General features: G+C 35.7%; 1 protein-coding gene across 5 annotated transcripts in view; it reads right to left on the reverse strand.

Moving 5' to 3' along the window:
* KNDC1 (kinase non-catalytic C-lobe domain containing 1) overlaps positions 1-12,642 on the reverse strand; it is a 65,365-nt gene that overhangs the window by 23,932 nt on the left and 28,791 nt on the right. For all 5 annotated transcript variants that reach the window (XM_030488140.1, XM_030488138.1, XM_030488137.1 and 2 more), the window contains 3 exons: positions 5,129-5,243; positions 1,982-2,053; positions 1,811-1,872 (listed from right to left, as the gene is read on the reverse strand). In XM_030488140.1, the coding sequence (XP_030344000.1) occupies positions 1,811-1,872; positions 1,982-2,053; positions 5,129-5,243 (249 nt within the window). The remainder of the gene's footprint in view (positions 1-1,810; positions 1,873-1,981; positions 2,054-5,128; positions 5,244-12,642) is intronic.

Raw genomic sequence — 12,642 nt, forward strand, 5'->3', positions numbered from 1 at the left:
TTTGTCTTATCCTTTCTCTAGGAAAATTATTCAGGAAAAAACATTTTTTGGAATCATTTTGAAGAATTCCTTTCGCATGTAAAAAGTTAAGATTGCTGCAAGCCTTAGAGTTCTACCATAAAACCTGACCAGCTGTAATTTACTTAAAAAGGTCATGATAATTCAGCAAGTAAATGGCACACAGTAATTATGAGCTAGCCAATACAAGTCATATTTTACAGAGAAGATTACATGTATCAGAAGAATGTGGTACTGTATATTGGCAATTATTGTGCTATCTGCAGCTAGACCAACTGAAGTTGCCATGATGAAGGACCTCTAAAAGTACTTGATCATCACAAGCTTTCTTGTTTTATTTGAAGGATTAGAATTTTCAGACAAAGCCAGATTTTGCCTACTTAATGCTTAGTTTACGTATGTTAGCATGTACTACAAATGCAATTTTGACAAAGTTAAAGCACTATGCTTCTTCACATTGCCTCTGAAAGATATTAAAAAGCACAGAAACCTAAGCACAGTACTGAATAATGTGGTCCCATAAAACAAGGTTTTCTAGCACTCTTTTGACCAAAGTGAACAGCAATGAATGCAACGTAACAAGGAAGTTCACTATAATGAAAATAACCTGTGAACCAGTTGAACTGTTGAACAAAAGCTACTAGTAAATACAAAAACATCTGAAGTAGGAGAAAGCAGCTCCATCAAACCAAAAAACTTTCTTCCCCTTAAGCTCAGAATTCTAAGAGATCAATGGAATCACAATGTTAGCCTACATTTATTTATTAGGAAAAATCAGGTCAGCTTATTCTATATATAATGTTGCAGATAAACAAGTCAAAAAGATTAATTTTCTAAAGAAAAAGAATAAAGCATAAAGACTTTAGAGTTCTTAATTCCTACTGTCTGGTGAAACTGCTGTATTATATTTCAGGGTTAGCTTAAGCTTGTGAAGCCTTTAAAAAACCTGCATGTTGGATCAAAGCAGTTTAAGAAGAAAAAGCAATTTTAAATAAGATATATAAACATTTTCTAGCTACAGATAATTTTACAGAAAGTCAAGCTCTGTTGTTAGTAGATTTTTTATAAAGTTTTTTTCTAATTCATGACTAGTGTCTAATTTTAAAGAACTCATGGGCACAAGGTACATATTAGCTAACATGTTTTCTTGTTACATTATAGAAAGGTACCATAAATTATTTTTTTCTAACTGTTAAGATCACTGTAATACAGTTTGCTATTCAGATGCAGTTGCAGTGGAGACCCATACTCACCTGCTATTTAGTAACATTTTTATCATTCCTGGTCTAAGAGCTCCTTATGGCTTATATCTATAGCAAAAAGCTCTAGGAAAACTGTACTGGTAAAAGATCATAATTCATAATGTTCCCATAGTAAAAATATGCTGATAGTGATATTTTACCCAGTCTTCCAAATGAGATTAATGTTTGGGCTTTAGCCTAGAGAGTGTAAAATACCAATCTTAGCATGACCTCCAGTAGGTGAAAATATGTCTTCAAAGTCTGTCTCATTGCTAACAAACTAAATATTATTAAGTCTTATGGAAAATTACTGATTAACAGATTTTTGGCAGTTACTCCAACAATTTTGGAAGGTATAATTATTTTTCAGAAGCAACTAATTTTATGGGAGATCAATACACAAAACCCCACAGATAATTTAGAAATATTGGGGGAAATAAGAAATATCAGAATCGTAGAAGAGTTTAGCTTTCTTCCTCAAGCAGCAGGGGGATACAATCGTCCTTTGACAAAATGCAATGCATAGCAACCTACATAACCAACCACATTACCTTCTCAGTATCCACATACTCTTCTTCAATTTCAGGAGCTAAGTAAAATATATCACATGATTCTAAATGAGAAAAGAAACAAGAAACAAGAAAGAAAAGGTAAGATGTTTGCTTTCTTCTCCACTCAGCCCCAAAAGAAATAAAAGCAGAGCACACAATGTATTAGTTTACCTTCAGCTTTTGGAGCAGCAAAGAGGATAGTTCCATGGCAGTCAATCAGCACGGAGTCCAAACATAAGACCACTGCAAAACAAGCCACAAAAGGACAAAGCATAATAAATATCTGTCTTCTAACTATTTGACAATAATACAAATAAATTAAACAATTTAAAAAATAATTTGCAGTGTCAGCAATCACCCTATGATAAATGATGCCTTAAATAACACTAATGCTAGAACTATAAAGAGATAGTGGATGTGTAAGCACCCAAAGCAATTCCTGCAGAACAGATAAGAGTAAAACAAAACGGGATCACAATAAAGAAAAGGGCTTAGAATGCCACAACTTTATTCTTTTTATATCCAGCATTGAAAAGGAAGGCCAAGAAAGGAACAAAACAAAAAGAAATACAACAGCTAGATGTATTCTCACAGGGTACCAATAAAGACAGTCAATTTATCTTAAGCTTTTAATCTCTCCTTTCTTCCCTTCTCCAACCCCACCAAATGCATTATCTTGGTCATTACCTGGAGAAAGTTGGGACATATGTAGCCAGATGCAGAATTCCTAAAGGTGGGATAGGATATGGAGTCCAGTTTTGCACAAATAGTTTTAACTGCATACACTGAAGAAGTGTTACATACATTGGTATTTGCAAGACCCTGAAATTTTCCACAGTTAGGAAAGAAATAACTGACTTCTAAAACTATTTTAAATTATCTGAGGTTCTCAGGAACTTAACATTAAGGTCATGAAATCATGTTATATAAATTCAGTGACAAAAAACTTGTGGTAAGACTGTGTCTATCCGATGTCTTCGAAGCACACTGTAATTTAACATGTTTTAATATAATAAGCCAATTAGCTAGCAATGTAGTCCTGCCTTTGTAGACTACCATCAAATACATTGTTTTCATATTAAAAACAGTAGTAGGAGAACAGATTCTTACATTAACTTAAGAGGTTAAACCACTAAATTTATTAACTATTAAATAACATATTGAAGAGGCTTAAGAGTAAAACATTCATTATTAAATAATAAATTGAAGACATCTAAGAAAATTAAAGTAACAAAGAAAAGAAATAATCCTTTTGCTTTTGTAGTTACCTGTATAAAACACATCTAAAGCCATTAAATTGCTCACTATGCTTCATGTAAATACAGGCTTGCCTACTACCTTCAGTAATATTTAAGCTGGATCTGAAGTATGTGTTTTGAAAAGCAAAGCTTCTCCAAATGGGAACCTTTACAAGTTATTTTTGTAGAAGCAGCTCCACTGAGAACAGCTCATGCTCACTATCTTTACATCTCAAGAGTTATGCCTTTGGCCCTGAATCTGCAACACAGTTCATGCTAACCAATTCTAAACGACAGTGCACATGAGAATTCTCACCTAGGTTCATTAAAGTGCCCATGAGCAACAGGTATGCTACATCCTCTGCTAAGAGAAAAGGAAATAAGTAAAATCTCAGTGAAAGGTACAAATCCTCCTGCAACTTTTGTAGCAGGACTGAATTAAAAAAATATATGAAGAAGGGCATATTTTCTTATCCAGATAGGATAATGAAAAAAGTGTAATCAAGGAAGGATTTGGAGGAAAAGACTGTCTATGTGAACAAATAAATAATCCAGCTTGTTCCACATTTCATATATTTAACTATGACTCATCAGCTACCAATCTTACTCTACCAGTGTTAAGACAAAAGATATTTTAACAAATATCCTTTTATATGATATCAGCCTCACCTTTAATTAGTTTATATTATTCAAAAGGAATGCTGAGAGCACTTTATGTGTGTATGTGGGGGCACAGAAGTAGTGACACCACTGTGAGTCATTCCACAATGCACAATTACTCTCAGAATAGAGAGAGAATCCTTTAGCAGAAATACGCTAAATCTGAAAACAATATTCAGCTTCAAGGTAGCTTTATTTGTCAAATATGGAATTTATGTAAAATGCCTTCCATTTAGTGGTTTGTATCATTATGTTCATTTTCATAGGCTACATAAGGTTCAGATCACAACTCAGTCTTTAGTATTTTGAAGACTTACGCATTCTGGGTGCATGTAAGTACAGTAACAGAGGCTGGCTAGGCACATTAAATTAGAACGTGAGCCATTATGTGCAGTTATTTGAAACCTTCACAAACACTAGGACCATGCTATGAGGCTGAAATAATCCTTTTGTTGCAAAGTATATAAAATACTTAATTTTAAGGCTAACATTGCTTAAAGTGCTCAGAAATCTCCATTTATTGCCAATTTCCTTTTTAGCAGTTTTATATCATACAAGATAAAACAGCTGAAGCGAAAAACCTAAGGGATGCAGTAAGTTTTCTGTGCCTCACTATCCAATTGCTTATATTCAGTTATAGACTTCAAGCTCACCCCTGCCCAAACCATCAATAGCAGGCTTTTTAAATAGAGAAAAATAAAAGGCAGGGGGTGACAGTGGGAACCTCTGCTCTGTTTACCAAAACTGCTGCAGACTGATTGTTAGTATAAGCTAAACCAACATTCAGAATGCCTAAGGAAATTTAGGATGGTCTTCTCCCAACTCACATACAACACATTCCAATTCTCCCAAAAGACAGTTCCCCATTCCTCTCTCCGAAGTTGACTTCTGATAATTCTCCTATAAACTGAAGCATAGGGAATGTGAAAGGAGTAATGTCATGTTAAGGACCTGGGCGCTTTAAACTAATGAAGCCCTGTATTGTCAAAAATACATCAGGAATCATCTGTAACAAAGAAATCCAGGCAAGAAAGGAAGTTTTACATTTACTTATATAGCAAACTTATTTCTTCTTGCTTTCAAGTTACAAGTCCCAAGTGCTTAACAGTCACGGTACAGTTTCTCCATCCCCGAAATGTCTAAACACAAAATCTGTTTCACAGCTTGAAGTCATAATGATTTGTTTCCCCATGAAAAGAATAAAGAGAAAAGATGACATTCCTCTATATAAGGAAGATAACTCCAAACTGAGTAAAAACTGTAACTCACAATTTAAGAGAATGAAAGTAGAAACATTGCCTATTAACTTTTCTGTGCACAAAATCGAAGTTGCGATATTAACAATTATTAAGAGAATAAAGAAAACAATACAGTAAACATGAATAACTAAGCAAATATTTTAACATAATTAAGACTATACCTGGATAATCTCCACAAGTCTGTAGAGTGCATAAACACTCATGACATAATGCCCAGAGTTCATAGTCTTTCAGAGGTTTACCATACCAGGACAACAGGATTTTTAGAGAGATCCACTGAAATAAAAAGAGTGAGGATGCAGCAAGTTATTAAAAATTATCACAAACAAAAAATGTTTACTGATGCAATAAAAAAGTAAATCTTAATATACAACACACTCACCTAAAAAGCATTAACGTATTTATTGCACTTGCCAGTAATGAACTGATAACACTTCTTATTGAAAGTATTATATATATTAGTATTAAATATATTATTGAAAGTATTATATCTATAATAATACTTCTTATTAAAAAAGCACTGCATAGTTAGCTAGCTGTATAGATGAACCAGTAGTTTCCTACTCGTGTAACAAAAGTGAAATTCAAGTGAGATTTCAGCCAGAATCAAAGTGTTTCAGGAAAAATGAGCTGTTTGGAAGCTCTTTCTTGTCATATTAAGGAAAGACTCTTAGGATGTTAAAGATGACACATAATTAGAGATGACACCTAGACTTAAAAACATAAAATCAAAGTGATCACCACCAAAAAAAAAAAATATCCCACATTCAAACCCTGATTTACCCTGACAGTTGCATTACATACAGTCTTACCTTAAAGATTTCATAAAGATTTGTTGTTCTTCTGTGAAAGATGTTAACAATATTGACAGAATTAATGACTGGGTTATTTGAAGTCCAAGCATGTTCTGTTTTAATCACTGGCTGCTCAATTCGTAGCGACAGCATTTGTTTTTCTGGCTATCAATTTAGCTTTTGATACCTGGCATAATACATTTACGTAACAGATCCTGCTCCATGGAAACTTACTGTTCTTCAGAGAATCCATTTTTCAATTTCTTTTTTGGGGATGTGAATATAAGAATTTGAAATTGATAGTATGGTACAGATATCTTCTCAATCAAGCTGCGCTAATGCAAGAGTTTATCGCTACTATGGCTCTTGACGTCAGTTGGACCTTATGATCTCCATTAATCACAGGAACAGTAAAAAATTCACAGTAGGCAGAAACCTCTGGGTTAGAACTGACATATCCAACTTTTTTTAAAAACAGCACCACACATTTTCTGTTGCATATGCAGCCCAAAGATAGTAAACTATCTCTAAATGTCAACTCTTGGTCACATTGGGGAAAAGAACCATCAGAAGCAATTCAGAATTAACTCGGGGGGGGGGGGGGGACGAGGGGGAGGGGGAAGCCAACAACTGTGCTCCTGGAGCACAGGAGACAAAGAAAGATTAAAATCTCTGAACTGTTCTGTTGTTTTTACAGACACCTTCACATCCCAACCAATATTTGTAAAATCTAAACAGACTAAGCGTCTCTCTCACACACAACGGTAGTTCATCATTATGTTTGGCACATCAGTCTTTGCATTGCCATTTAAGCAGTCAATTTTCCATGATCCTGGCTATGAAACACCCTTCGGTGAGGCACTATCTGGATTTTATTGTAAAATACATAGTGAACAGACTACTGCATTAACTTTCAAGATCAACAAACAAATAGCCTCCCTGTGATCTATGGGGAGGAGAAAAAGAACCACATTTCTGCAGCTGAAACTTTGTTGATACTTCTTACCAGAAGACCTTGTCAAGGAACATAATACTTCAGGCTCGTACTGTTTAAATATTCCTTGAGGGTGATCCAGATAAACCATAATTTTTTAACAAGATGTCCCAAACACATCTTTTGATTTACTTAAAATTTTTTATATTCTGCCTACCTTCAACGTATGTAAAAATTAATTTGGTGCTTTTATTCTCCTACCCTTCCATTGTGGCACATCTCAAAAATTAGTAATTTCTGCACAGACAGATTCGAAGCCAGGTAATAAGGTTAAGATTGATTCTCAAATTTTGCTATCACCAGAATCCTGGCATGCAAAATTGTTTCATCAATGTGTTCCTTCATTATATCTAGACAAGTAAGCTCTTGAACTGCCTGATAAAAAGACATCAATCACACAGCAGGAAGGAAAAAGACAAAGAGTTGGAAGAATTAGTGTAGAGAATATTCAAGATAAAGCTTCATACTTGATTGATTACTAACCCTGACCAGTGCTGCATTTCCTGCTCCATAGCACCCTAGTTCTCATGCGCATCAAGTGTCTTTGCTCACAGACACTACAACGAAAGAAGCAGACAAATTTTCAAATTCACCCTGCACAGCTGACATGAGTGGAGAGAAATCAAAATAGAAATTCTCCAGACTGACTTGAACATTATGAAGGTTTTGGAATTTGGGAATATTTTTGTAGTAAATACACTGCTGTGTGTTTTTCTGAAAGAGAATCCTTCCCCTTGAAGTTTAGGTTCCTAGAGGCTCTAAAAGTTGCAGCAGAGAAAGATGGACTTCTATTGCATATACAAATCACCTCTCACTTCAGGACAAGGTGATGAATGGTTAGCTAGGGGGAGGAACCACCTCTCATTAAATTGGAGACTGAAGTCAGTTGTACAGCAGAAAGCTGAAGAGTATTTCCCATCACTTCTGGGATGATACCCACGCTGTCTAGAGGAAGAAAGAAATGACAGATAGAAATTTAAGCACAGCAGGAAAGTAGGAACAAGCCTAAGAGGAGCAACAAAAGTTTATGATAAGAAAGTGTCAATGATAGATAACAAAATAGAAGATGAAAAAGCAACAGAAAAAGTCTGTTTCAGAAGTAAAATGATGTAGGAAAGGCAAATCTTAGCAGAAGTGAGAATCACTGACATCCATAGGATGGCCAAATTAGCCCGAGTCGGGGTGGGGGGAGGGGGGGGGGGGGGGAAGAAAGAGAATGCAGTTACAGGTTGAACTTTATTTAAATGCATACTCTCATTGTTTCTCTCTGGCAAGCATCCAAAAGAAGATTGAGTTTCAAACATTAATATTGCTAGCTAGTTGTTCTCCTGTGATACTAATAGCTAACTGCATTGGTATTGTCTCTTACTATAACTCAAGTCTCTCCCAACCTTGACCATATCAAAAGATTATTTTCATTCTTGGGAACAAAAAAAACCCCAAAACCAACAAACAACAAAACCAAAAAACCAACACGAAGACTCAAACAAAAAAAACCCCACAAAAAACACGCCCAAAACCAGGCAACCAGAAAAACCCCAAAACCAGAACCCACACACAAAAATCCAAACCAAAAAACAACCCGAGAAGGTCATAGAATCATAGGATAGTAAGGGTTGGAAAGGACCTTAAGATCATCTAGTTCCAACCCCTCCTGCTATGAGCAGGGACACCTCACACTAAACCATGTGGCCCAAGGCTCTGTCCAACCTGGCCTTGAACACCGCCAGGGATGGAGCATCCACAACCTCCCTGGGCAACCCATTCCAGTGCTTCACCACCCTCACTGTAAAGAACTTCTTCCTTATATCTAATCTAAACTTCCCCTGTTGAAGTTTGAAGCCATTACCCCTTCTCCTACCAACACAGTCCCTAAGGAAGAGTCCCTCCCTAGCATCCCTATAGACCCCCTTCAGATGCTGGAAGGCTGCTATGAGGTCCCCACGCAGCCTTCTCTCCTCCAGGCTGAACAGCCCCAACTTTCTCAGCCTGTCTTCATATGGGAGGTGCTCCAACCCAGGTCATTCTTCTAGTGTCCTAATTATTCAAACTGCTCACTTTCCTACACCAGAAAAAAAATTCTGGAAGACTTCATCTGAAGACTGAGGGTTCAGACCTGCTGGGGACTTGTCCTGACACTTTGTAAAAGTTAAAGGTGCATGATAAGACATGTTTCATCACACACAGCTATGATGAAAAATGTGTGCAGTCTGGTTAAAGTAGTTTCCAAAGGAAAAATAATACACTTTTCAACTTCAGGTTATGAGGCAATTTTTATTTAAGCCTCAAATCTCAAAGGTATTTAACGTAATGCACATTCAAGTCCACTGAACTTCCTTATGTTTTGGTAAACACATAAGCGTAAAATTCTCTTATTTAGGCATTTCTGATGTTTGGTTGTTATGTTTGGGGTTTTTTTAACAAGTCTCCGATCCACAGCTATTACTATTTCCTACAACTTTAAAAAAACCTCACTCAACCACCAAGGAAAAAAAACCCAAACTGAAACACTGGAAAACATATGATTAAAATTTTTTTCAGTCAAACCATCTGTAGCATGCATTGTTCGTTAACCATCTGTTCAGACATTTTAGCAAAGCAAGCTCAAGACAACTGTTCAGCATCCATAATGCCTCAAATCCACTTCATTTAAAGCATTAATGTTATTTTAATACTGATATTCAAACATTTATTAATACATTAGCAGCAGTGAAATTGCAAAGAGCAAACAAAATCATAATCCAGTGCCTCTTCCTGAAATTTTTTCTGTGTACTTAAGCTGACCTTTACCTAACAGAAATTGTATAACCCAGTTTTAAGAAAGTTTTTTACAGCAGTTTTGACAAAAAATATGAAAAAGCCACGTGACTGATTACTGCCTATAGCTACAAACTGGTGACATTTTGTTTTATGCCCAAAAGATCACTTTTTAAGCCTCACTTGTTGGAAAAAAAAAAAAAAAAAAAAAAAAAAAAAGTGATGTTTATTTCTTCAGATCATTTAACAGATTTTATTTCATTGTGGGTACCAGAATTGTAAACCCAAAACTTTTATCAAAGCATTCAGGCTACGCCAATGTACTATATTTTATGAACATAATGCTGGCATATTTTAAACAGCCAAAGCAAGCAAGATTTTTCATTTTTCTTTTCTTAATAAATACTATTCTAGGAATTGACAACTTTTCTTTACTTCATGTGTTATTTCCCCAGTGTTCAAGTGTCATTATCTAGCTGCATGGCTTTTCACTTCTCTCATGCTTGACTGGATATGAATAATCAACAGAAAATAAATGTGTATATGCCAGGTTCCCATTAACCCTTCTCATGTAAAGGCCATAGTATTTAAATCACAGACAAACATTTAAAAGCATTAGAAATGAGACACACCTGATTGGAATGAAATTGGTTAGAGAAATAAAAGATTCCCACTCAAACTTGAAGTGAAAAATATTTATTTATGGCATGCAAAACTATAAAAATTACTAGGAAAACCCTCACAAGATACATTGCAGTAGCCAGATAAAAGCAAGCAAGTATTTTTAGTAATGCTTACTAGCAGTAAAGCACACAACATTAAGAAGCAGTGTTGGAGTATTAGAAAAACACTGTCCACTGGAGAAGTATTGACAGGCAAGAAAAACTGCCTGTTCTCCAGAGTAGACAAGGTTGATCTTCAACCAGATGGGACTGGTATTGCATTTCTCTAAAGAACAAGAAATATTTAAAGAGATGCTAGAGATACTATTCCGAAAGCTCTATTTGCTGCAATCATGCTTATCTGTTATAGAAAAGTAGTGAAAGAGCAGCACTGTAAATCTAAGGTGTTTTCTATTTAGCCCAGAACATAAAAATCACATTAGCTGGGGCTTCACACTTTTTGTGCCTTTGCAGTAAATGAAAAAAACTCAGACTCAAGTTATACCTTCTTAAAAAAAAAAAAACCAAAAAAACCAAAAAACCAAAACAAACAACAACCAAAACAAAAAACCAAAAAAACATACATTTTTAGGCATTTGGTAAAATTCTGGCACAGAGAAATGAAATGAAAGATAATTTGAAAGAGACCTCAGTTGCAACTTTTCACACAAGGGATAGCACAGTATGGCTTTATTTTTGCAATTGTCAGGAGGTAAGACAGAGGCAGAAACTGCTATGTTTCAGAAGCCTGCGGAATAACATTTGTTGTCCAAAAGGAGAGAAAGAAACTCAAAACATTAACACTTCTCCCCTTTCCTCTAAGACAACTTATAATAGAGTCTGTCATACCTCACTTCTACCAAAAGCCTCCTTACTTAGAAGAATGAAATTCTGTTCAAGCTGAAAAAAACATTTTATTTAAATTGATGATGAAACAGTTGAGGGGAATTTCAGAAGGATGGCAGAATAACCTGAAAACAGATTCTGGTTTACTTTTCTGTGTGCCAATCTCAAATCCTGCTGCAGGAAAAGGAAACTGGACATTTTTTACACCTTTTAAATCATGCAAGAATTTTAGGAAACTATAATTCTGAGAAAGATTATTTTCTCCAAAGTATCTTCATGTACTCAGATTTAAACCACTGTCCTGGTAATCCAGTAAGGACAGAATACAGGTCTTATTTTAACAGATTTTTTCCTACTTAAAGAAGGACCCCTCTCACTACACTCAATTTATGTTCTTAAGTGATGGCAGCTTATACACCACACCTCTCTAGGTAACACAGAGGCTTAAGTAAGCCCACTTCTACCTCAAGGCAAGTGACATAAGTATGGTACCTTTATTTCTTGGAATTAAAAAAAAAAACCAAACCAAAACCAAAACACAAACACAAAACAAAGCAAAAACTCAAACTAGCTGCAGTGGAGTTTTATAGTGGCCTGATAACCTTATCCTAGCCATCCTTTCCATCACAAATAAACATGCAAGATAACTCCTAGGTTTATACAGTTTAGCATAAAAACATAAAAAAATCAATTCAGAGAAAAGATTTGCACTTAAGATGACAGTTTTTTCTGTTGCTTGAATACCAAGACATATCTAGATTTCTGTTTACTAATAAGCTTTCTCACACAAAGTCAGCAATTGAAATTACTATGATCCTTGCTAGAAACACAAGTACATCCAACTAAATGAAGAGGTTCATGTAAATCCAGAGTAACAAGTGACATAGGAAAAGCAGAAGACTTTGGAATGATTATAAATCTGACTACTATTCTGCAATCTCTTCTGAATATGTTAGGTTGCATAGTCCAGAGCAGGAAGAGGGCGGAAAAAAAAGGGGAAGGGGGGAGGGAAAAGTGTCTACAATACACAGATCTTTTCCCAGAGTATGAAGAACGCACCTGCAGGATTTAAGAATTAAATAAAGGATTCAATATGCATACAATGAGTAACTCCCTCAGAGAGCAAAACCATGCCATGTGGTACTTATCCATATTTACTATCCTTCTGCACTATGAATTCAGTAAGCGTACTCTTGAGAGGAGGAGACAGGAAAGGGGAAAAAAAGCAGTTAAAACAGAATCTTTAATGTTGCATTGATTTTTTCTTTTTAGCTATGATGAACACACCTGATAGTCTATGCTACTACTCCAGTGGATGTGTTCAGGCAAGGTGAAAAGAGGGATGGATGCAGACTGAAAATAACCTTAGCTGCCACTACATTGGAGGGCTGGAAGACTGGCTATTAGGCAAGGAGAACAAGGGTGAGTTGACAGTAGACAAGTAAGGAAAAAAACCCAGTGTCTTCATAATTTCTGGAAATGAAATATTTGAAGTTTGTGCTGCTCATTTTTATCAAGTCACAGCAAGGCTGGACTGTCATCAAGGCTGGCATCAACCACCCTGCATTTTTAGCCAGCAGCTTTCCTATCACATGGCTTGTTTACATCTCTTTGAGCATGGC

The sequence above is a fragment of the Strigops habroptila genome, chromosome 5, assembly GCF_004027225.2.
Source record: "Strigops habroptila isolate Jane chromosome 5, bStrHab1.2.pri, whole genome shotgun sequence".
NCBI classification, from domain to species: domain Eukaryota; kingdom Metazoa; phylum Chordata; class Aves; order Psittaciformes; family Psittacidae; genus Strigops; species Strigops habroptila.